This window comes from Vombatus ursinus, unplaced genomic scaffold, assembly GCF_900497805.2.
Source record: "Vombatus ursinus unplaced genomic scaffold, bare-nosed wombat genome assembly UNPS02014818.1, whole genome shotgun sequence".
In the NCBI taxonomy this organism is placed as follows: domain Eukaryota; kingdom Metazoa; phylum Chordata; class Mammalia; order Diprotodontia; family Vombatidae; genus Vombatus; species Vombatus ursinus.
The window spans coordinates 8306197-8330498 of NW_020954596.1; the positions used below are offsets into that span (position 1 = coordinate 8306197).

At 36.7% G+C, this 24302-nt stretch overlaps 1 protein-coding gene across 2 annotated transcripts; it reads right to left on the reverse strand.

Annotated features, from left to right (window-relative positions):
• Positions 1 to 571: 571 nt before the first annotated feature.
• On the reverse strand, positions 572 to 23815 carry HAUS3 (HAUS augmin like complex subunit 3). Of its 2 annotated transcripts, none has more exons than XM_027836314.1 (6): positions 23746 to 23815; positions 10725 to 10809; positions 7113 to 8183; positions 5151 to 5590; positions 2939 to 3011; positions 572 to 1031 (listed from the first exon to the last, which is right to left on the reverse strand). In XM_027836314.1, exons 3-6 carry the CDS (start codon positions 8025 to 8027, stop codon positions 798 to 800), a joined length of 1662 nt encoding a protein of 553 aa, XP_027692115.1. In that variant the 5' UTR covers positions 8028 to 8183; positions 10725 to 10809; positions 23746 to 23815; the 3' UTR covers positions 572 to 797. The 2 variants fall into 2 exon arrangements, with proteins under 2 accessions (XP_027692115.1, XP_027692114.1); XM_027836313.1 differs by having other exon boundaries at positions 2939 to 3167.
• Between the last annotated feature and the right edge of the window lie 487 nt (positions 23816 to 24302).

The window sequence follows — 24302 nt, forward strand, 5'->3', positions numbered from 1 at the left end:
GTAGACAGGAGTATGAAGGCGGTCACTAGTCCCTATGACTGATAAATGCAAAGAGGATTATTTTATCACTACCAGTGCTAAATTACCAACATGGCAGCCTCCTCTTCACCCTCAGCATCATTCCCAAATTCTACAATGAGAAGCAGTTGTGATGAAAGGTAAAAAGCAGACTTGGGTTCAATGTCCAGCTTAGCCCTTTAAAACCAACTAGAACCCCTGGCCAAGTCACAACTTCTTGAGGCCTCAGTATTTTCATCTATAAAACAGGGATAATAATAATAATGCTGTGCATTACATACGAGATAATGTAGGTAAATCACTTTGTAAACCATGAAGTACTACATAATAGGAACTGTAATTATTATACTTATAGTGGGTGTTTACAGTAGATTCAATAAATGAAAACTGTGTCACAGCCAACTGAAGAAACAGTTCTATTGTATACACCAAGGGATATTTCTGTAATGCTGACCTGAATAATCTTCTGATTATTTTAAATGTTTAATTTTTCCATTAAGAAAAAACAAAATGAGAGACTAAAGAAATTTAACTGAACATTATAACATCTCCATTACAATGTAACTGAATGCTTTTTTTCCCCTTGGGGGAAAACAGAGAAAGGCCACTTGGTACTCCTTTCACTAGGCAAAAGCTCCTCTCCTAAAAGCTGCTGGTACTCTGGACCAGCATGCTGCATAAGGAGAAACAAAAAATTGCCCCTCCCGATACAAATCAGAATAGTACACATTTTATATCATGAATATAATACTGAATATCTGGTTTTCAATAATTAATTTTCAATCTTCAAGACCAACAGTTGTAATCTTTAACTGATGCTCTAAATTCTCCACAATATTCTGTAAATATTCTTTATCTTTGAAAAAATACACATATAATTCTCGTTCCATTTGATACAGTTTATCAGTTGCCAAAATTCTTCTCTTTGCCTTTACATTAGCAAGAATATCCATAAGCAGATGATTTAGTTTTTTCAAATGAGAGTCAACTTGATGAAACTGCTCCTTTAATTCCTAAAAGAAAAATATACATACACTTCAGTTACATAGAGCCTAGACATAATGCTTATTACAAAACTTAAAGGGAAGCAAGTTCAAAGACTTAACTGTTAGTCCCACAATTCTTCAGTGTAAACTATTTGCAACTACAAGTACTTAAAAATTATTTACTGATTATAATGTACTCTAATTTGGATGAGTCAACTTTTGAGGCACACAGACTAGAAACACAGAGCTAGAAGGGATTGTAGAGATCATCTAGTATCAAACTTTTTATTTTAAAGGTGAGGATATTGAGGCTCACAAATGTTTAATGATTTGCTCAACATCACACAGCTAGTTAAGTGGGAAATCCAGGCTTAGAACCAAGTCTCCTGACTCCTAGTTCAATGGTCTTTGCCCTACACAACTCTACTTCATGAGTTACACAAGGCAAATCCCCTTTTCAAATACTTATTAACAGTATTTCATATCGTAATCTATTGCACTTAATGAAGCTCTTTACTGCCATTAACATAATTACACAGAATCACAACATCATAGAAACGGAAAAGGTCTTAGAAGTCATTGTAAGGTTCACATCCTCCTTAAAGCTTAAGTCCTTTCTATAGCATTCCTACAAGTGGTAATCTCACATATGCCTGAGGATGACCAGTGGCTTGACATTTCCCAAGGTATCTCATTGCATTTTTAGACAGCTCTAATTGCCTGCTAATTCTAGTCTAACAGGAGCTGCTGACATGTATCAAATTAAAATTCCTCCAAGCTTAAATATGCAGAGTCTACTAGTGACTAGTCCTCATTTCTCCCACCTTTACAACTCATTCACCCTGCTCCCTACCACTAGTTCATTCTTGTCTATTCCACATCTCTAATTCATTCCATTTTACATTACAAAATATCCTTGCTACCTTTTCATTCCATATTTATCAACAATTTTTCAGTTATTATTCTTTTACTCTATATACCCTCAGTATTTATATATTGAACTTGCACTTCAATATATCATTTTGTACTTGATATGATACTTTGCAATTATTTTGCAATATATTGACTCCCTCCCAAAATTCACTACAATCTGAATGTCAGCAAATTATGATCTCATACTCTTTTGCACACATAAGCTACATTCTCTTAACTGTAATGTAAACTTTATAGGTTGATTTCTTTCATATACTCCAATTAAATAGTACAGAACTTAAGGAAGCACAAAAAAGTTTCTACAAAGTTTCCTTCCTACAAAGAAGGAAACTCTCAAACTCCTTGTCAAATATAAATATAAAATATAAACTAGTTTCCTAATGCAGTGACTAATCGCAAAAGCAGTGATTCTCAAGCTTATAGTTCTGTGATTCTACCACTCCTAACCTCATCTTAACCCTTCACCACTGCCAAATAGGGGCTCAGGAGGTCTACAAGTTAGGTCTCTATAACCCCTCAGATGCTGCCATATGACCCTTCAACGTGAGAAAATAAAACAATAGAATAGCATTCTTAAACACAAACTGGCAGAACAGCATATTGGAAACAGCTCTGGATTTGGTGTCAGAGCACCTCTATTTGAATCTCAGCTCCGCTACTGATTTACATGTGTGGCCTTAGGGAAGTCACTTCACTTCTTGTGGCCTTACTTTCCCCATGCAAAACGAAGGAGTTGCACTAAAAGGACTCTAAAGTACCTTAGAGGACTAAATCTAAAATTTTAATAAAATCTGTTATTAAAAAGTCTCCTTTGAGAACAACTTTAACTAACCTAAATACAGAGAAAACATAAAATTTAAATTGGAATTTCATTTAACATGTCTTCTGATATATATGAGAACCTTAAGAAATTTACTAAAACAACACTATTATGACTGTAACAAAATAAAATATGAAGGGCCTCCTACATGCAGGGAGCCCTGCGTAATGCTAACACATACCTGATCACTAAGATAAAGCTGGTTTCCTCCACAATACAAAGTATCACAAAGCATATCCACGCCATTATTCAGTCTGGACAGAAAGAGAGAATGCTCTTGAGCAGCTATTGCCAGTTGATCTCGTACAGAAGAAACATCTTGCTTCAGTTTCTGAGCCACTTCTTCCAGGCCTTCATATGTTCTAAACAATTCTTGTTTCTTATTCTCCCCTTCTAAAAGCTGATAAAGTCTAAACCAATATTTTTTAAAAAGTATCAAATTAATAGGAATACAATCGTAAAGTCAACATTTTCTTAAATGTAGATCATATTAGGGACTATTTTGAGGATGGCTTTTAAAATAATCAATTCATCTGTTATTGGATCAGACTAAATCAAGATAGCTATTACTAAATCAAGAAGACTATATTACACTACTCAGCTCTAACACTATTGGAAATAATTGTAGTATATGAATAGCCAGTTTCCATTTTCTACCAAATCTCAGATATAATTGTATATCTCTTTAAACACTTACTAGCTGACAATAGGCTAATCACTTAACCTTAGCCTCAGTTTCATTATTTATAAAATGGGGATAAGACACCTGCATTAACTCCTTCACAGGGCCATGATGAAAAGTACTTTGCAAAAATTTGAGTGCTATATAAATGTGAGCTATTATTATTATTCTCATCCGGGACAAACTGGCTTTTAAGATACAATAAAGTGAGCAATCCTTTCACAAATAAAATCTGGCTAATTCCTGGGTGAGGCAGTGAATAGAGAAGACCTGAGTGTCCAGCCTCAGATATTTACTATGTGACCCTGGGCAAGTCACTTAACCCTATTTCCTCACCTGCAAAATAAGCTGGAGGAGGAAATGGCAAACCACTCCAGTATCCTTGCCAAGAAAACTTCCTAAGGAGGTCACAAAGAGTCGGATACAATTCAACAACAACACATTGCTGTACAAAAGATATTCAGTCTTGATGAAGCATACACCAAGTCCACTCCCAGACTTCAACAAGCTTCTAAGAAAGGTAGTGTGCTTCTCATTAAGTGGGGAAGGAGAAAACAAAGCCAGTCAACTTCCAGGTATATAACTATAAAGGCTTTTCCTATCCTCTTTCAAAGAAACAGAATTTATTATAAGTTTGGGGTTTTTTTTTAAGGGCTAGTAGGGACTTTAGAGAATATGTCAAAGGAGGCACATGAGACACAGAAAGTAGAGGTAATTTATTCAAGGTCACATAACTAGTTAGCAAAAAGGCCAGGACTAGGGTAGAAATTAACAATGCTTTGCTCTAAATAATTCAACCTGTCTCCAGTTTGCATGAAGCAAAAGATCTAGCAAGGTTTTTACGACAAACTCTTCATCATCAATTAAAGCGGAATTACATTTGGACTCTAATATCTCAGTTCTCAGTTTGCAACATGAAGAAGTGGATATGGAACTAAAAAAGAATCAACAAAGGATAAGCAGCTGGACTAGACCAAAAATACATACTTCTCATGCTAGAAGTGACAATTTTGAGGGTATTGAGGGATTGATTCTTAAGGCCCATGAGAGAGGGCAGCATATTAAAGCCTTGGAAAAAAATCTGAGACCTTGCCTACTTTTCCATCTCTACAAAATGTTCACATGTATAATACACACACACACACACACACACACACACTTTATGATGGCAAGAGATGAGATACGAATATCTATGCCAATTCCAATGGTATAAACAACACTCAGGTGAGTAAACTCCTTCTACCAATAAAAGTCACCACTTCTTTGAAACCTCTGGGAGAGTTGCCTAGACCAGTGGTGTCAAATTCAAATAGGAAGGGATCCATGGATCCATCCTGCTGCATACTAACTTAGAAAACTACAAATTCATATTAACTATGTTGTGTTATATTTAATTTGTTAAACATTTCCCAATGACACTTTTCTCTGTCCAGCTGCACTGGCCTGCAGGCCACAAGTTTTGTAAGTTGCCCAGCATCACACAGAGATATGACTTAAAATCAGGTTATGCTGGTTTCAAGGCCAGTTCTCTACACATTATATCATGCTGCCTCTCATGAGAAAATGCAATTTTTCCATAAATAATATTCTATAGCAGATTATCTTTATAGTCAGACAATTAACTGAAAGGTATAAAAAACCTGAAATTCCACTGTTTGCCTTTTAAAAGTCCCTTAAAACATCAATGTGACAGCATAATCATAACATATACCTATGAGTAGAACAATCCTTGGCATCAATAGTATTCCTTGGATGAGTCTGCTGAGATATGGATGGGTCAGCTAACATTTCTAATCGTTGATGCAGTACAGTATTACTTTGACTAAGTTCTTGAGTCAAGCTTTCAAGTTGCCGGTGAGTATCTCGATGCTTTCTCAATTCGATTTCATATGCTAGCTGAAGAAGTTCAAAAGATGCCTTCTGTTTTATCAGCTGATTAAGAACTAATTCTTGTCTTGATGTATAATAGTCTTGTTTAGCAAGCTGCAGATCAAAATCTCCCTTTACAACTGGCATATTCAGTAATTGAGCATTTTCTTTTACCACAGCAGGCAATGTTTTATTATTCAGTTGGGTGATTTGTTCTTCAAGCTTCAGAATCTCACTGCTGAAGCTAGAAATTTCAGCCTCTAAATCTTCTTTGCCAATAGCCTACACAAAGAAAAGCAATATACTTATAAACCTTTAGGTACTTCAAAAACCAAACATTTTTTAAACTTCTCATCTTCCATTTTGATTTCCAACCTATGCCACCACTTGGTGTGTGTTCAGGAAATGAAAACTAATTTTAATATTAAACTAAAGCAAATATTATTATGAAGGCAAATATACTGCCAAAAAAAGTCATGCATTCTGAAAACAAATTAGTTAGAAAAAAAAAAGGAATTGCAGAAAAAGGCTGTTTTCATACTGAATGTTCACTTTTAAAATTGTTTTGTTAATATAAACAGTAATACTACAAACTAATAACTAAGAAGGTCTGCCAAGACCTGTTTCAATTAAGAGACATGATCCTTTGTGATCAATACATTAATTACATGCAAATAGAGACCAGCTAAACATTTTAAAATACTTTGTTCTCTGATGTGAAGAAATAACTCTCCCATCAATTAACTGATTATAATACTTTTTTGGACAGACGTTATTAGAACCTTTTATAGATGTTTAGTTACTATCATAAAAAAAAGTGACACATTCAAACTTCTGGCAAATATACCTATACATCCTGCTACTGTTTAACAAAGGTCCAAAAGTGGAAGACCCACAATGTACAATTTCTTAAGATCATTACTTTTTTTAAAAGGTAAATTCCAGTTCTGCCCATATCTGAATGCTTTCAAATTCCAAATTAGTAGAGTTCAAATCAATGAAACTTGAAATGAGTTATCTTCAATACTTCTGGCTTCAATTAATAAAGGGTAATCAATTGTCGGTCACTTTGCAAAAATAAAGTGACAAAACTCAATGCCCAAGGGGTTGCAGAGAGGTAGGTATTCTCATACACTGCTAGCAGAATTGTTCTCCAAGGAGATTCTATTAATATGCAAACTGGTGGTACCTAAGAGCCACAGAGATACTCATGCTCTTTGGTCTAATAATCTCTACTGAGAATACACAGTAAAAGAATTATCATAAAGAAAAGACGGAAGTGTGTGTGTGTGTGTGTGTGTGTGTGTGTGTTTCTAATTACAAAGAACCGGAAACTACTTAAATGTTTAATAGTTCACAAACAGCTAAATAAGCTATAGTATATCAAAATAATGGAATATACTACAGTGCCATTAAAAATAAATTTGAGGAACCTAAAAAATTTGTAAAGATATTCCATAATGTGAAGCAAAGAAAAGAGAACCAGAATAATATAAACGCTATGACCATATAAAAATAAAAATGTCTATAAAAATATCAAAATTAGCTAACAGAATAGAAGATAAATAAACCCATTAAAACACATTATGTAGGCGTTCATTTTTAACTGTGAATGGATATTTATTTGGTTTTGATGTTTAAAGTTAAGTACATGATCACTATAAAATTTTCAAACACTGGCACATAGTGTCTATTCATTAGAAAAATTGGCAAGAAGGAAACACAATTACCTACTATCTCCCCTTTTAAGTAATTTGATAGTACACTTTTCTCCTTAAATGACAGGATTAATTTTTTACCTTACCTTGCTAGCCAGGGTTTGAAGAGTCTCCTCTGCCCATTTTATACATGACTGAAGGCTACATTCGTTTGCTTTCAATTGAATTAACTGATGTTGGGCACAAACATAAGCCAGCTGCAGCCTAGCCAACTCAAGCCGTCTCTCCTCGTGGGATTCCTTAGTATCATCACCACAAATGAATGGTGTCTGTATATCAAAAAGCTGAAAATTTTCTTCATTTGAACTTTCGACTAGCTCCTGTATACCTTGAAAGAAATGTTTTTTGGTATACAAGGTTAATGCCACTGTGCTTTGTCCTTCTTGGCTTAAGTATTTTTCCAAGGCAAGTTGAGATAAAAACACTGGCGGAGTTGTCCCTTGCTTTGTCTCTGAACAACCAAAGAATGATGTTAATTTCTCAACTCCATCAATAAGATCTTTAAGTTGATTAGTTATCTTGGTATTTACAGCATTTAGAAATCCTTGACTCTCCTTCAGATTTTTAGTGACTTCTTCTTCTTTAGCATTTAACTGGCGTGATCTATGACTATTCGCTGAAGCTATTAATTGGAACTTATTACGACGCTGAATTTTTAGATTTTTTAATTTCTGAAGAGCTTGGAGCTCAGTCTCTAATTTTTCCAGCTCAATTCCTTCCAAACTAGATGTTTTCAGATCAGAAGTTTTACAAGTTTTAAGAACTTCATCCAATGCTTGTTCTTCTAAGATGGGCTTGCTAGATTTTTGAAGGGTGCTAAAAGCTTGCAGTTCTTTTTCAGTCAATACATGCTGTTCATTTACATTTCTACAGAACCACTCCAAAAAGGGTTTATTTTCAACAGTTTCAAACAACCAGTCAAAATCTTCTCCATTAAGATTATCACTCTTTGGATAACCAATTTTTTTTAAAGTTTCCACAAACTCATTTCCACAACTCATGTCTTAAATGCCAAAACTTTTTGTCATGAATATGTTTTTATTATTCTGATTTATATTGTTTTTAAAAATCCAAGCAACAAGCACATAGGATACTGGTTTCACTTTAAATCCGTAGACAAAAAAAAAAAAGGTTTGTCTTAAAAACTACAATATTTCCTATGAAAAAAATCAAGTATTAGATCACAAATCAGTCAGCTGCATAACCAATAAATTTGCATATTAATAGCATTTTGTTTTTGTACACTGCTACTTGTACATTGTGTACACTACTATTTATCTACAAAGTGGATAATAACTCAAATATTTGATGAATATCACAGATGTGGTTTACCCAAGTTAATTTTATCTTAAAAAATTAACCAAATAACCAAAATTTTGCTGTAGCTAAGTTTCTTCAAATATAACAAAGGGATATCATTTGCCAATAACTAAATGCATAAAAAACAGAGCTATTGAGAATTGTGGATAGGCACCAGAATGCTATACAAATATCAATAGTAAGGGCAGCTAGGTAGTACAATGGCCCTGGAGTCAGGAGGACCTGAGTTTAAATCCGGCCTCAGACACTTGACACTTACTAGCTGTATGACCCCGGGAAAGTCACTTAATCCCGATTGCCTTGCAAAAAAAGAAAAAATATATCAATTGCAGTACTATTTATAACTACTATAAATATCAAGTTAATCTATGTGTTCAAAGACACTGATCTTAGAGGGTATGACAGATGACACAAGCCATTTCAGTTCCCAATATCTACATTACTCTCCAGTCAAAATTTAAGATCTTGGTATAAAGTATATTAAATTTTTTCAGACAATTTGAGTGATGTACTATAGCAGAAACATAAAGCAAATTTTCACTTGTTTCATATCGCTTCTTCTGTGAACCCCTTTCTGATTCCCTCAATTGTTAGTGTTCCCTCCTCAAATTACATCTTGTATTTACCTGTGTATATTTTTTATCTCCCTAGTAGAATCTGAGCACATTAAGGACGGAAGGGGCTTCTCTTGTGTCTTTGTATCCTCAGCACCTAGCACAGTGGTAGGAACTTAACATTGGAATTGAATTCACTACCAAAGAGAGTCTTATTTATCAAATTAAAAAACTCATTCCATTTAGGGGGAAAAATGACTAAAAAATTTCCTGCATTTTATGGTATAATATTATTAGAATTTTGAACTTGGATTGAACAGTCTCAATTCTCATTTGACCCCCTGAAAGTTCTAAATTCACAGTATGGATCACAGTCCTCTACAATCACTCCAAACTTCAGAAAGTATCATTCTCCCCACCTCTTCCCTCAAAAATACAAAACAAAACAACAACAAAAAAAAACCCCACACAACTTGGATTAAATGTTACAATAGGCAATGGAAAACCTAGATACTACTATTCGATATGTTGTCCATAAATCAATTACATCCAGGACCAGTATCTCTAAAATATTGTGTGCTTAGTATTTATAGGGAAAAGCAGGCTAATGATTTGAAATTTTCTCTCAACTTTTAAGTTCTCAAAATGTGAATCATCCAGGAATTGAAATCATTTTTAAAAGTATATTACTTTGGGGCTGCTAGGTGGTGCAGTGGATAGAGCACCAGCCCTGGAATCAGGAGGACCTGAGTTCAAATCCAGCCTCAGACACATAATACTTCCTAGCTGTGGGACTCTGGGCAAGTCACTTAACCCCAAATGCCTCACTTCAAAAAAAAAAAGTACAGCACTTTGAGGGGCAGCTAGGTGGTGCAGTGGATAGAGCACCGGCCCTGGAATAAGGAGGACCCAAGTTACAAATTCAGCTTCTTGACACGTACTAGCTGTGTGAACCTGGGCAAGTCACTTAACCCTGACTGCCTCTCAAAAAAAAAAAAAAAAAAAAAAAATATATATATATATATATATACACACACACACATACACATATATATATATTACTTTCAATAAATGAATTATTGAATGATCAGGAGAGGCTTTAGTTACTAAAAATATATTTTTTTAAATTTTTATAAGCCCTACGTTTCAAAAGAAGTGGCTATGTATCCTAAGACACTTTAGAATAAACAATTTTCTTCTTCAACATGTATGAAGTACTTAAAGCAGACTGCAGATTCAACAAATATTTACTAGGTTCCTGCTGTGTCCAAGAACTAAGTATACAAATAAGAAAATACAATGTAACTGGTGGGGAAGGGAGGAGAATATGGAACCTAGCAACTTGATGATTGAGTAAAAGAACTCTCTAAGAGTCGACAACCTAGCTAGGTTCTCTAGGGAAAGAAAGGTTTTTAAGAGACAGGAGTAAACAACTAAATGCCTCCCAAGCAAGTATACGAAACCACGCTGTCACAAGAAGCAGAGATGGGATGCTGAACTTGGGTTTGAGTAACACACTTAAGTATCTTCTGCTCTTGAGGTACCCACATGTTCTACTTTCCCCATCTTTGTCCCTTTACACCCAATCCCTACTGAGATAAAACACAAGCTGTCCTGTCATATCTTTCCTCAGGGCCCCAATGAACCCATGTCCCACTCCTAGAATTTGGGCAGTTTTGTTTGTTCACTCCCTCAAGCCCTCAGGGACCTTAGCAAAAATATATAACAAAAAGGTAAATTTGTAATGATAACTGGATCAGTCTTAAAACTAAAACAAAATGTAAAATCTATGTGGCTCAGAAATTATATTCCAAAACTGGTTACCTTTCAACTTGAACTTTTAAAATTTAATTTATGCTTTACAAATGTGTTTTCCCGAACTGTAGATATCGTCAAGAGAAAAAAATCCCTGTAGAAAGAAAAAAATTGGTTTAGCGTCTTTTTTTTAGATACTCAAAGAGTTTTAATCTACTTATTCTTAATTGTTTCCTCATGTAAGTTTTTTGGTCACATATTAAATATTCTCCCCACAAGAACCTGTTGTAGAGACCCTTAAACTATTACTGCCAATTCACTCTATAGTTTTTTATGTAGTCTACATGACATTTCTTATGTTGTTTCAAAGGATACGTTTGTTTCTTAGAATTCTGTAACTGCAAGTGTAATCCTTCCTCTAGGAAATGTAAATTAATTGATATTGCTTTCTAGAAAATATATACATGCATATATCCATATATGTGTGTGTACGTGCTTGTATGTGAATACCATGTGTGTGTGTATATATATACATATATACATATATAATATCTACATGTATAATTAAAAGCCTTCCCTCCCCATTATGATCTTTATATATTAGAAGTTTATTCTCCTTTGCCTACTGAATCTGGATTATATTCAGATGTAGAAGCCCTAGAGAAAAAGTTTTAAGTATCTTAATCAGAGATACTTTACTCTTTGAAACCTAAATGGCTGGAAGAATATCGAGCACTCATGGCTGGATTGAGTCAATATAATACTACCAAATTTAATTTACATTTTAATGTTATACCAGTCAAATTGCCAAAAGGATACTTAATGTAACTTCATAAAATAGTAACAAAACTCATTTGGAAAAAATAAAAGATCTAGAATATCAAGGTAAATGATGAAAAGAGGTAGGAAAGAAGAGGGAATATTACTTCCAGACCTCAAATGAGATGACAAAGAAGCAGTTATCAAAACAATCTAGTATTGGTTAAAAAAAAATTGAGAGATTAATGGAACAGACTAAAAAAGGGAAAAATCAGAAAAAATGGGAACTTGATCCAGTGTTTGATAAATGGAAAAAATAAATTATTTAGGAAAGAACTCTCTATATGATAAAAAAAAAAAAACTTCTGAGAACACTGGAAAGCAGTCTCACAAAAATTAGGCTCAGACTAACATTTTACCCTATAATCCACAATACATTCTAAATGCACACATAAAGATAAAGATCATATTATTAAAAAAATTGCAAGAGAAACAGATCATCTACCTCTCACATCTATGGATAGGAAATGTATTTTTAACCAAACAAGGAATAGAGTTAACTACAAAAGATAAAATAGATAGATCTGATTACATGAAACTGTGAAGCTTCTGCACAAGCAAAATTAATGTATGTGGTTGATTAAAAAAAGGGAAGCAGTAAGGGCAGCAAGGTGGCACAGTGGATGGAGCACCAGTCCTGGAGTCAGGAGGACCTGAATTCAAATCCTACCTCAGACACATAACACTTACTAGCTGTGTGACCCTGGGCAAGTCACTTAACCCCAATTGCCTCTCACCCCACCACCAAAAAAAAAAGGGAAGCAGTCAAATGGAAAAAAAACTTTGTACCAAATCTCTCTGATAAGAGTTTAATATTCAAGATATATAAACAGTTAACAGATACAGATATAATCAATGGTCATTCCCCAATAGATAAGTGGTCAAAAGATATGAACATTTTTTAAAAGAATTTTTGAAGTATTAACAACCACAAGAAAGAATGTTCCAACTCAGTAATAATGAGAAAAACAATTCAAAACAACCCTAAGTTTTCATTTCACATCCTGCAAATTGGCAAAGATGACCAAAAAATAATTAATTAATTAATTTAAAAGGCAATAGTCAATGCTAGAGGGGTTGTGGGAAGATAGGCATATGGGTGCCCTCTTGGTGGAGTTATACAACCATTTAAGAAAGCAATTCAGAATTATGAAAATAAAGTGGTCAAACTATCCATACCTTTTGACCCAGAGATTCCATTACAGGCTTTACACCCTAGTAAGAAGGTCCTTATATACACCAAAATATTTACAGCAGCACTTTTTGTGATATCAAAAAATTGGAAACTAAGTAGATGCCCATTGACTGGGGAAAGGCTAAAGAAATCGTGGTATATGAATGTAATGAAATATTACTGGGCTGTTGTTGTTTGTCCTTCGTTCTAGAAGATGACCACGTGTCAAGTAGGTGATGCCATGACAGGCAAGTGAATTGGATTTAAGTGAGGGAGGGCTGTGCAAAGTCACCAGCCTCACTTTTTCCTCTGGAGCCATCTGGGTCCCATGGTGAAATACAGATCCGGATGCTCGAGGCAGCTCTGGATGAAGTGGAAGACTTTGGCCTTTTTAAGCAAAGGTCTTTTAACAGTTCTCAGTTTAACTCAGGCAACACCCATTCAGTGATTAAGGCTAGATATGAAATGTGGCAGAGAATGCCCTCTTTATCCAGTCAAAAAAAGAAAAAAATCAATCTGGGAGGGAAAGGCCATCAGGGTTTCTAGCCAAAATAGAAACTACTACTTACATTCACTCTGAGCCAATCAGGGCCCAAACAATAACCAAGGAGGGCTTGGCCTGGGACCTACTGGTAGCCAATCAATGAGAGTCAGTTTTGCTTTACAACTCAAGCCTTATGGAGAGAAAAAAAAAGTTTCAGCATTCAAAAGAAATGATGAATGTGAAGTTCTGCATGAACTGATGCAGACTGAAGTAAACAGAGCCAAGAAAAATATACACAATGACTACAACAATATATATGAAAAGAAACACATACACACATACAATCAAAAGTTAATGTTGCACAATTATAAAGAATAAGCATGGCTTAAAAGAAAAGATATAAAAAGATACTCTTGACCCATCCATTTGCAGAAGTGGGAGGCTGGCAAGCATTGCATATTGCACATATTTTCAGACTTTGTTAATGTATTTAATCAGTTATGGTGATTTTTTTGCTCTTCTTCATTTCACGTCTTTAAAAAAACTATTTGTTATTTGAGATGGTTTTCTAGGAGGGGAAAAGGGAAGGATAGTGGGGGAAACTATGGTGATGTAAAAATCAAAAGATGTCAATAAAAATTTATATTTGAGAGGGAGAGAGAGAGAATGAATGCAGGATCATCCTCCTAACACTGGTCAGGAAATATAAAGGCAGAATTCTTTGGGAAAACTTGTGCCCATGTTAACCACTACTATGCTGTATAATATCTATGTAAGTTTAATTGCTTCTCACTTCCTTTTCCTCCCATCCCCCATCCTACCCCCCAATATTAGAATTCTCCAATTATAGCTTCATAGAGAAGTGTCATTCTGAGATTAAACCATCACAAAGTATCTAGTACCATATTGCTGGTCAACCTTGAGGAGATTGGGAAATATTCTAAATTCCATATTCTCATCTCCTTCAACTATTGATTATGCTCAAATATCCCAAAAGCATAGATATAAAAATAAAGACAGCACATAACATGCTGCTCCCCCCACCCATCACCACCATCCTAGAACTCTCCAAAAGGGAATCCTTACACATATCAAAAAGATGGGTCCTCAGGGGCAGCTAGGTGGCAAAGTGGGTAGAGCCTCAGAGTCAGGAGGACCTGAGTTCAAATCCGGCCTCAGATACCTGACACTAGCTGTGTGACCCTAGGCAAGTCACTTAATCCCATTTGCCTCATCAAAAAAAAAAAAAAGATGGATCCTTTCCTATACAAAAAAGTAAAGATGAGAAGCTGTCTTGGGAGCTGCCACATCATCACCACCACCACCACCATCACTACCACCTAAATCTGGGTGTAGATAGGGAGGACAGCAGCAGTCTCCATCTTCTATCTCCAATCACATGTAAAGAATATTGTTTAATAAATCTCATTTGGATATAAGTCCTGTACATGAACTTTCTTCATTTCCTTTTCCTAGTACAGAATGAGTTACCATATGATCAACTAATTTGGAGAGTCTCTTGCCATCAAATATAGGAAATGAAATAAACTGAAACAGTAGGAGAAACTAATCAAGTCTCATTTCTTAAAACTCCTTAAATTTACAGGGCCCAAAATTTTCTTAAAGATATGAATCCCCCCCCCCAAAAAAGGGCAAAAGACTGAAAAAAAGGTTTTTTCCCAATATAATCTGGAATGTGGAAAGATTTCTTAGTCAATTTTTCAAAGGAAAAAGCAAATTTGCGATCTCAGTCTGCTGGGGAGCCTAAAAAACGCAGTAGGACATGTTTTTTAGACACTTCTAAACTGATGTCAGGGCTAAAACAATTGTAATTATATTGTCCATTTTACTCTTCATCCACCCAAAATAACTGGGAAACTATATGGATGTATCATTACTAAGATCAACAACCCAAAGCCACAGATAGACAAAATGGAACGTATTGCCAGGAGCAATTTTTTGGCCAAGAATTTCTAGTCAATGTGGAAAGTAATCTTCTGCATTAGACAATTTTTGTCTAATTGTATTTGTTTGAAAATAATTTCACAGAACGGATATATATATAGATATAGTCCCACATATCCACTTGTTTACATTTTTTGTGTCCCTTTCTTTTAAAAGGACACTATAAATATTAATATACTAATGCTTTTCAACTAGTAGGTGAAAAGGTTTTATAGTTAACTCCTTTTAATATTTTGGTAACTAAACCTCCTATCATGATATAGTAGGAAGAGCACTGGATTTGACATCAAAAGGCCCTAACTGCTACTACAATGCCTATTTCCACCTGTAGTTCAATTAGCTTTTTCTTTATAGCATTTTTTCTTACAGTATTTGGATGCTATGCTATGGGTGTATTATTTATTATTAATAAAAGTTTCATTATCTATGGTACCTTTAAGCAAAATGTTTCCTTTCTTATATATTTTAATTGTTTCTATAAACGTGGAAACTGAAAGCTAGCAAAGTAAACTGTTTTGCCTACATCACACAATTAGTTAACGGCAGAATTAGAAATAGACACTACCTAGGTGTGTCCATTATCTGTTCAATCACTGAGCAAAACACTTGAAGGCCTGTTATATTTAAGGCACTGTGCTATGAATTCATTTCCTTTCACTATCATCACCCTTAGAAAGACGATTCCCAGATCTACTGACATTTCCTTTGAGCTCCAATAACTTATCTCTAGCTACCTACCAGAAATTTCCTCATGATTTCCCCTACCATCCCATCAATTTTTAAAAACCTCCCACTGCAGGGGTCCCTACTGCTACACAATTCATTGTCTCTACAACACTGGCTCAAAAGCTTGGAGTAACTTTTCTTTTGGCACCCATTTCCAAATAGTCACCAATCTGTGTCAAGATACTTCCCAACTTTACATTATTTCTCAACACAATTCTCCCATCTGTGAACTCTTATTGTAATTATAGTCAATAGTACATAATTTAGAACTGTATTGTTGAATAAATATCCATTCTGTCCCTCCCACTAGATTGTAAACTCGGGGCAGGGGGGGGGAAGGACAGCAATACTAGAATACTAACTGTATGACCTCAAGCTGGTCAGATAACTCTTCTGAGCTTCAGCTTCCTTATCTACAAAACATGGATAATAATTCCTTTCCAGCCCGTGTCACAGATTTGTTGTTAGGAACAAAAGTTACAAGGTAAAAGTCCTTAGAAAAGTGTAAAATGCTATGAAAAGGTAAGGTATATGTAGCTTATAAAAATCAGGCCCACAACTTTATAGACAAGCTATCTATATCTGTATAGCATCTATTTAGCACAACACAGATATAAACTTAACTGGCTGACTGAATGTAAACCATTTCTTTCTGACAAGCTGTTGGGCCCACTGACTAAAATATTGGGAGAAAGCATATTCACGCCCTGTGTTCAAGCTGTTCTGTTCATGAACTACCTGGGCCTCCTTCACCTCCTAGAGCAACACCACCTATCCTTTCTCTAAGCACTCTAACCCAGGGACTTTTTTTTTTTAATGAATGGAAAGGGATCAGTAAGGTTCTGTCCATGAAGAAGGCAGGTCTTGCTCAGGAAGGAAGGCCCAGGTGTTATATAAAGAGGGTGGAGGGGAGATACTCAAAAGGGGATATAAAGCTCCTTTATACAAATTTTTTTAAAAGACCATATAGAATTCTCAAACAGAAAACTGTCAATCAATGCAGATCAGAGCCTGCTGTGTGTCCTTATTATTCAAGTTTACCTCTACAAAAGCTGTACATGGCTTACAAAGTTAGCGATGCTAAAGATCCAAAAAGCATCATAAACCACAAAGCAAAGAAGCCTGACATTACAGATCATGGATAAAGCACAATGCACAGCTTTCCATAAGGAAAGACAAAGTTGTAAAGTCTTCAGAGTTTTTTCTATATTTAAGATTTTTCTTTCCACCACCTCTGTTCATTTGGGTACAGGTTAGATGACCTCTGAGGTCCCTTCAAATCTTGAGAGTCTGTGATGATCTTTTCTTAACCTGAACTTCTAGGAAATTTATTCTCTTATACACTCACCTAGCCCTGAATCACATAATGCCTTATATATTAGTCAGCTTTTTCAGTGTGTATGTTTAGTTCCCTAAAAACTAAGTTTCTTGAAAACAAACTATATTCTTTTGATATCATCTCAGTGACACAAAAAGCAGACAAAAATTTTTAAATGAATTTATCTTTTCTAATCCTTTAGTCATATTATTTCTTTCAGTAGCTTCCATTTCCACCAGTTAAATGGGAATAATATCTAATGAATTGATAATCAACTTACAAAATTCTGAAATTTTGAAATAAGGGTAGGCATACCCTGTTCTTTGGATATTCTCCGGGAAAGACCACATTTGGCAGTGGGAAATAAAGCTACAATCACACTTTAATAAGGCACAGAGACAGGCGGTGAAAAGCAGGGAGGGATACAGAGACAGACAGTGACATGGGAACGGGGATGGAATGATGAAGTAAGGCAAGCAGCCTGAGGAAAAGGGTAAGGCGGGGAAGAGGCAGAAAATATCATTCATTAACTATGGACTAGAGTTGGGAGCACTAAGCAGCATGAACATATATAGATAAAGGGAGAGGAAGGAGTTTGAGGTCTCATTTTTATAAGGTTTTGGGGGGAAAGAGACAAATTCCTATCAATATCCAAACTATCTCAAAGTCATAGTTAAAACTTTAAAGTCTTCATCTCAAAGTTATCAATATCTTTTTTAACATTCTGCTGGTCTGGAGCTGTGATGGTCTGGAATATGTCTGGAATTTACTTATCATGGGACTAGAACCCTGACAGCAGGATCTAAATGGCTTCAGCTGATTCAGCACATATTACCAGGATGTGAATTTTAGTTAACATATGATACAATTTATAAATTATATTCCTTTGATCTTCAGAATGGTTTGTACTCAACTTCCAGGTTGCCCTTTGCAATGTTATTTCCAGCTATTGCTCCTTTATAATGGCTACTTACAAACTTACTTTCTATACTGACTAGAAGAGGAAGAAGGAGGTGGTCAGGGGGACCTGAATAAGATACAATTTTAACACAATTATAATCCTCAAAGACTTCATTCAACAATATTATGTCTCATGATAAGAAAAAAAACTAGGCACAACTTAATAGATCAAAAATGCAATGCTATCACAAGGAGAAAAACACAAGGGGTATGTATAATGAATGAATATATACTCACTGAGTAACTATTTTAAAAATCTGTGTCCCTTTAAGAATTCAAAGGATCTGGTGACAAAAAATTGGAAATTGAGGGGATGCCCATCAATTCAACAAGTTGACAAGTTGTGGTATATGAATGTGATGGAATACTACTGTACTATAAGAAACGATGAGCAAGCAGACTTCAGAAAAACCTGGAAAGACTTGTATGGACTGATGCTGAGTGAAGTGAGCAGAAGCAGGAGAACGTTGTACACAGTTAACAGCCACATTGTGCAATGACTACCTTTGATAGACTTAGCCCTTCTCAGCAATGCAAGGATCTAAGACATCTCCAAAAGTCTTATGATGGAAAATGCGATCCACAATCAAAGAAAGAAGTATGGAGTTTGAATGCAGAACAAAGCATACTATTTGCTTTTTTTTCCTTCTGTTTTGTTTTGTTTCCTCTTTTGTGTGGTTCTTCCTATTGGTTCTAATTCTTCCTTACAATATGACTAATGTGAAAATACGTTTGATAGGAATGTATATGTAAACCCTACATCAGATTGCAAGCCATCTTGGAGAGGGAGGAGGGAAGGGAGGGGGAAAAAATATAAACTCAAAAGCTTATGGAAGTGATTGTTAATAAATCAAAATAAATTAATAAAAAAAATTTAAAAATAATTCAGAGGATCATAGGATCTTTGAAGGAACTTTACATATCACCTGGTATACCCAATTTTATAAATGAGAACAATGAGTCTCAAAGAAATTAAATGAATTATGAACTAGGAGTCTGACCAATGTTCAGCTCTACCACTTTGTGATCTTAGTCACTCTGAGCCTCAGTTTCTTCATCTATAATACCAGCCCTTCATACTTCACAAGGTTATTGTAAGAATTAGTATAGGAGTGTGGAGGAGAATGTTGAAAGAGTTCAGTTGCCAAAATTAGAAGGCAAGAAAACTGGGGAGGGGGTGGTGGGCAATTTAAAGCAAGCTCCCCTGATAAAGGCTTCATTTATCAAATGTATAAGGAACTGGGTCAAATTTATAAAAAATAAGAGTCATTCCCTAATTGATATGTGCTCAAACGTGATGAATAGGTAGTTTTCAGAAGAAGAAATCAAAACTAGCAATAGTCATATGAAAAAATGCTCTAAATCACTATTGATTAGAGAAATGTAAATGAAAACAGCTCTACAGTACTCCCTCACAACTATCAGCTTGGCTACCACGACAGAAAAGAATGACAAATGCTGGAGGAGATGTGGGAAAATAGGTATTCTAATGCAGCGCTGATGGAGTTTCAAACTGATCCAACCATTCTGGAGAACAATTTGGAACCATGCCCAAAGGACTATAAAATTCTGCATACACTTTGACTTAGTAACACCCCTAGCTAGTTCTATATCCCAAAGAGATCAAAGAAAGAGGAAAAGGACCAATATGTACAAAAATATTTATCGCAACTTTTTATGTGTGTGATGTCAAAGAATTGGAATATGAGGGAATGCCCATCAATTGGGGAATGGCTAAACTGGTTATGGTATATGATTATGACAATACTACTGTGCTATTAGAAATGACAAAGGGGAAGGTTTCAGAAAAACCTGGGAAGACCTACATGAACTGATGCAAAGTGAAACGAGCTGAACCAGAACATTATTATACACAGCAACAGCAATATCGTAATGATGATCAACTGTAAAAGACTTAGCTACTGTAATCAATACAACCATCCAAGACAATTCCAATGGACTCATGATGAAAAATACTATCCGCCTCCAGAGAGAACTGTTGAACTCTGAGTACAGATTGAAGCATACTCTTTTCACTTTATTTTTGCCTTTTTTTTTTTACAAGATGGACATTATGGAAATGTTTTGCATAACTTCACATGAATAACTGATATCATATTGCTTGCCTTCTCAATGGGTAGGAGAGGGAATGGATTGAGGGAGAGAATTTGGAAAAGAAATTTAATACGACAAATAATAATTTTTTAAAAAAAGAATAAGTATAGGAGTTCAGAGGGAAATATTATTTAAAAGAAATGGATTTCAACTACAGTATTAGAGAATAATAGGATACAGTAAATATTCATGATTGATAAAACCAGTGGTATACGAAATCAGAGGGTATTTAAAGGATATATGTCCAATTATCTTCCTTAACCCAACTTTGAGAGATTGCTCTCAGTTTTCTTACTTAAAAAAAAGTATTTACTGGGCATCTACTACATGGTAATGATACAGCTGAAGAGGTAAGACCTAAACACCAGTCATCAGATGCTCAAAGATCAAGAGCAAGAAGGGTCCTTCACAGGCTATCTACCACATTACTTTAAAGATAAAGAAACTGGTGCCCAGAAAAGTTAAGTGACTAGCCCAGTCAAACAAGTAATAAACATTTGAACCCATGAGGTTCATCTTCCCTTTCTCAGCTTACACAGTCATTTGTAGCTCTTAGTAATGAATCAGAAATATTAAGTGCCAATTACTGTGAACTTATCATGTTCTATTTTATGTAAGTTATGAACTGTTATGAAGTTTTATATTGCAGCAAGTCCTGTGGAAAAGAGGCCAGCCATCCTGACCAAATGTCAACCTACTGCCACACCCAGGACCAGCAAGCCAACTTAGCTGAAACAGCAAAGTACCCTGAAGGAGAGACAAGAAGCATGGGCCAGGCACGTTAAACCATCAGTACCACCTTGACTCCCATCTCTTTTCAGACACTGATGAAGACAGCTTAGAATTTTCAATTCAAGAGCCTAGGAAGTAGCGCTGCTTCCAGTTCAGTGTCCTTAGTCATCATCCTGGGAAGCATCCCTGGTGGAGATGCAGCCTGACAATTGCTCCTTCAGATTCTACAGCCACATATACTTAACACTCAGAAAGGAAGTTCTTGCAAACAATCTTTGGCACTACCAAATAGTTCAACCATCAGAAGCTGATAATTATCTTATCAGTGGAAGTGACATTAAAGAAGCATTAACATCTAAGAACCATGAGACTTCCCATATGACCTGCAGGTGAAACATTCTATGTAGTGTTCCCCCCCCATTAGAATGTGAGCTCCCTGAGAGCAGGGACTGTCTTATTTTTCTATATGTATCCCCAGCACTTGGCACAAGGGAGGGGAATAAGCATTTATACGGTGGCTACTATGTGTCAGGCACTATGCTAAACACATTACAAATATCTCATTTGATTCTGACAACTTCCCTGAAATTAGGTGCTGTTATTATTCCCATTTTACAGTTGAGGAAACTGAAGCAAAGAAGTTAAAGGACTTGCCCAGGGTCAGGTACTGTCTAAGGCTACATTTGAACTCAAGTTTTCTTGGCTCCAGGCCCAGAACTCTATTTCACCACCTAGATTCCTCCTTTACACAAATTAAATGCTTAATAAATATGTTATTCATCCCTGCATGTCCTCCCACCTGTAAAGAACCATCATACCTTATTAATCTTTATATATTCCCTAGTACTTGGCACAGTATAAATATTGGATTGGTTCAAACAATCTGAGAACAAGATGGCATGTGATCAACTGCAAAATTGTGTAGTACAGAAAATGATATGGCCTCCTCTCCCCTCCCCACCCTAAATAGGCTTATTTTTCCTGTCATTAGTGACAGCCCTTTCTGAGAAGTCCATAACAGGCTCAAGACCCAAAGCAAAAACCCTCTTCCCTCTCCTTCCTCTAGTGCCTAAAACCCACTTACCTAGCCTTAATTGGAAGTTGCCTCAATCAAACTGAGACCTGTTAAAGACCCTAGCTTAAAAAGGCCAAAGTCTCCTACTGCATCTGAGTCCATCTCCAGTTGTCCCGATCTATCTTGCCACTGGAGCTGGATGGGAAAGTGAGGTTGGTGACTGTGTACAACCCTCCCTCACTTAAATCCAATTAATTTGCATGTCACAGGCATCACCTCCCTGATGTCATGGTCCTCTTCAAGAACCAAGGACAAAGGACAACAACAAAACCCACTTACCACTACTCCCTGCCTCTATCAGAACCCCAACCAAAGAGTGCTGCTGATAAACAAATATTCATGGGTTCAAACACTCATGGGTTCGAGTGACTATTTTATAACTTAGATGAATGAATCTGAGATCTCAATGCTGATGCCAGCTTCTCTAATGCACCCCCAAACCACTATTAACCAAACGATAATATCTTCCATTTCAATAGTACCTGTAAAGTGTACAAAGACTTTTTTAAATAACAATTGCAGCATCTCAAAACTGGAAAACACCTCTAAGGGGGTATCTAGTAGAACCTATACCTGGGCAGGAATCCCCCCACCAACGTTCCTTATAAAATCATCCATCCTTTCACTGAAGAATTCTAGTAACAAAAAATCGTTATCTCCTAAGGGAGTTGGATCCACTTTAAGAATTCTAGTTAGGAAGTTTTTCCATGAGGGAGACAGCGTGAAATTTGGAACTCAAAATTTTTTTAAATGAATGTTAAAAACTGTCTTTACATGTAATTGGGGAAAAAAACTTTTTTTTTTAAAAAAAAGGGAAGTTTTTCCTTATATCAAGAATAAATCTAGCTTTTATAAAACTTAAAACCACTGCTCCTTGTTGGGCCATCTGGGGCCAAGCAGGACAAGTCTAATACTTCTGCCACTTGACGGCCCTTCCATCTGAAAACAACTAACTTGATCCCTACATCTTCCTCTTCTCCAGGCTACACGCTCCCAGTTCCCACAAGAGATCTTCCCATCATCTCCACTCCTCCTCATGCATGCTGCTGCAGCCAAAAAGGCCTGCTAGCTGTAACAGAGACTGTAGAAAGGGCAGGAGAAGGAAATCAGGCCAGCAAGGAAGGGCAGGAGGGAGGCAGACTGTGGAAGGACCTTGCACGCCATCACCCCGCACCTTGGCTGTCGCTGCAGCACCGTATCATCAATCTGAATCAATCATCAATCAAAACTGAGGCAGGACAGGATTTCCCCTCTTTTGAGGTTTTTTGGGATGGGCAAGGCCCTGCACGACATCTACAACTTTATCCAAATCGTTGATGAAAATGTTAAACAGCACAGAACAAAAGGACAATAGGGAGAATGGAAGCTACCTGAGGGCAGGAATTGTTTTATTTTTGTCTTTACCTCCAATTCCAGCACAGAGAAGGAGTTCAGGTGAAGGCAGTACGCAGCACGGTGCCTAACACACTGCAGGCGCTTAATAAATGTTTACTGACAGAATGGCAGATCTCAAAGCACCTTACGAGCCTCTTTCTGGCGGTCGGGGCGTCGATGATTAACGCACTCAGGTTTCTAGGAACAAGGCCCCGCCGCTCAACCAACCCCTCCAACCGCAACCCTGCCTCGAAGCAAAGCGCTCACCGCTCCCATGAGGAGAGGAGCCCGGAGATCTCCACCCTCAGCCCCGCGCGGGACACGACATCACGGACCACAGCCACTCACCCTCTCACAGCTCCCGCGCTCTCCAACCGTCGCTCCTCCGGCCCGCACTGCCTCACGGGAACGCGCCGACACCGACTGACAGGCGCAGGCGCAAGCGCAGGCGCAGACTCGGAAGCACGCACGCACGCCGTACCGCCGAAGGGGACTGGAAGATAAAAGTCTGACCTCCGCGCGCAGCCATATTGAGGATGGGGAGGGCGAGGAAGAGGATTTGGGAGGGGAGGGGGCGGGGTCTAACCGCGCCGGCGTACTAAGGAAGGGGAGGGTGAATAGATGCCTCCTGAATAGTTTCATGACAGTCTGACTTCTGCGCAGTCGCAGTGATTCTCGGGACTAAAGAGTGATGACCGGGTTGGCTTGAGAGGAGAGCACGTGCAGAGGAAGGAGGGTCGTGGGGTTTTGTGTGTGTGTGAGTGTGTGTGTGTGTGTGTGTGTGTGTGAGACCCCCCACAACCTGGAATTGTGGTTGAATTGCTCTAGGGAACTCCCAGATTGATATCTTCTTTTCTGTAATTTGTTTTCTTAGAATTATCTAGAGCCATACTGATGGGTTAAAT

Bases quoted from the DNA above. Each gene is read 5' to 3' on its own strand.
- HAUS3 (XM_027836313.1), bottom strand. From the start codon at position 8,027: ATGAGTTGTGGAAATGAGTTTGTGGAAACTTTAAAAAAAATTGGTTAT. The intron at 5,591-7,112 runs GTAAGGTAAAAA...TTCTTTGTGTAG, and splicing joins TTCAAACCCTGGCTAGCAAG to GCTATTGGCAAAGAAGATTT. The intron at 1,032-2,938 runs GTATGTGTTAGC...TTTTTCTTTTAG, and splicing joins AGCTTTATCTTAGTGATCAG to GAATTAAAGGAGCAGTTTCA.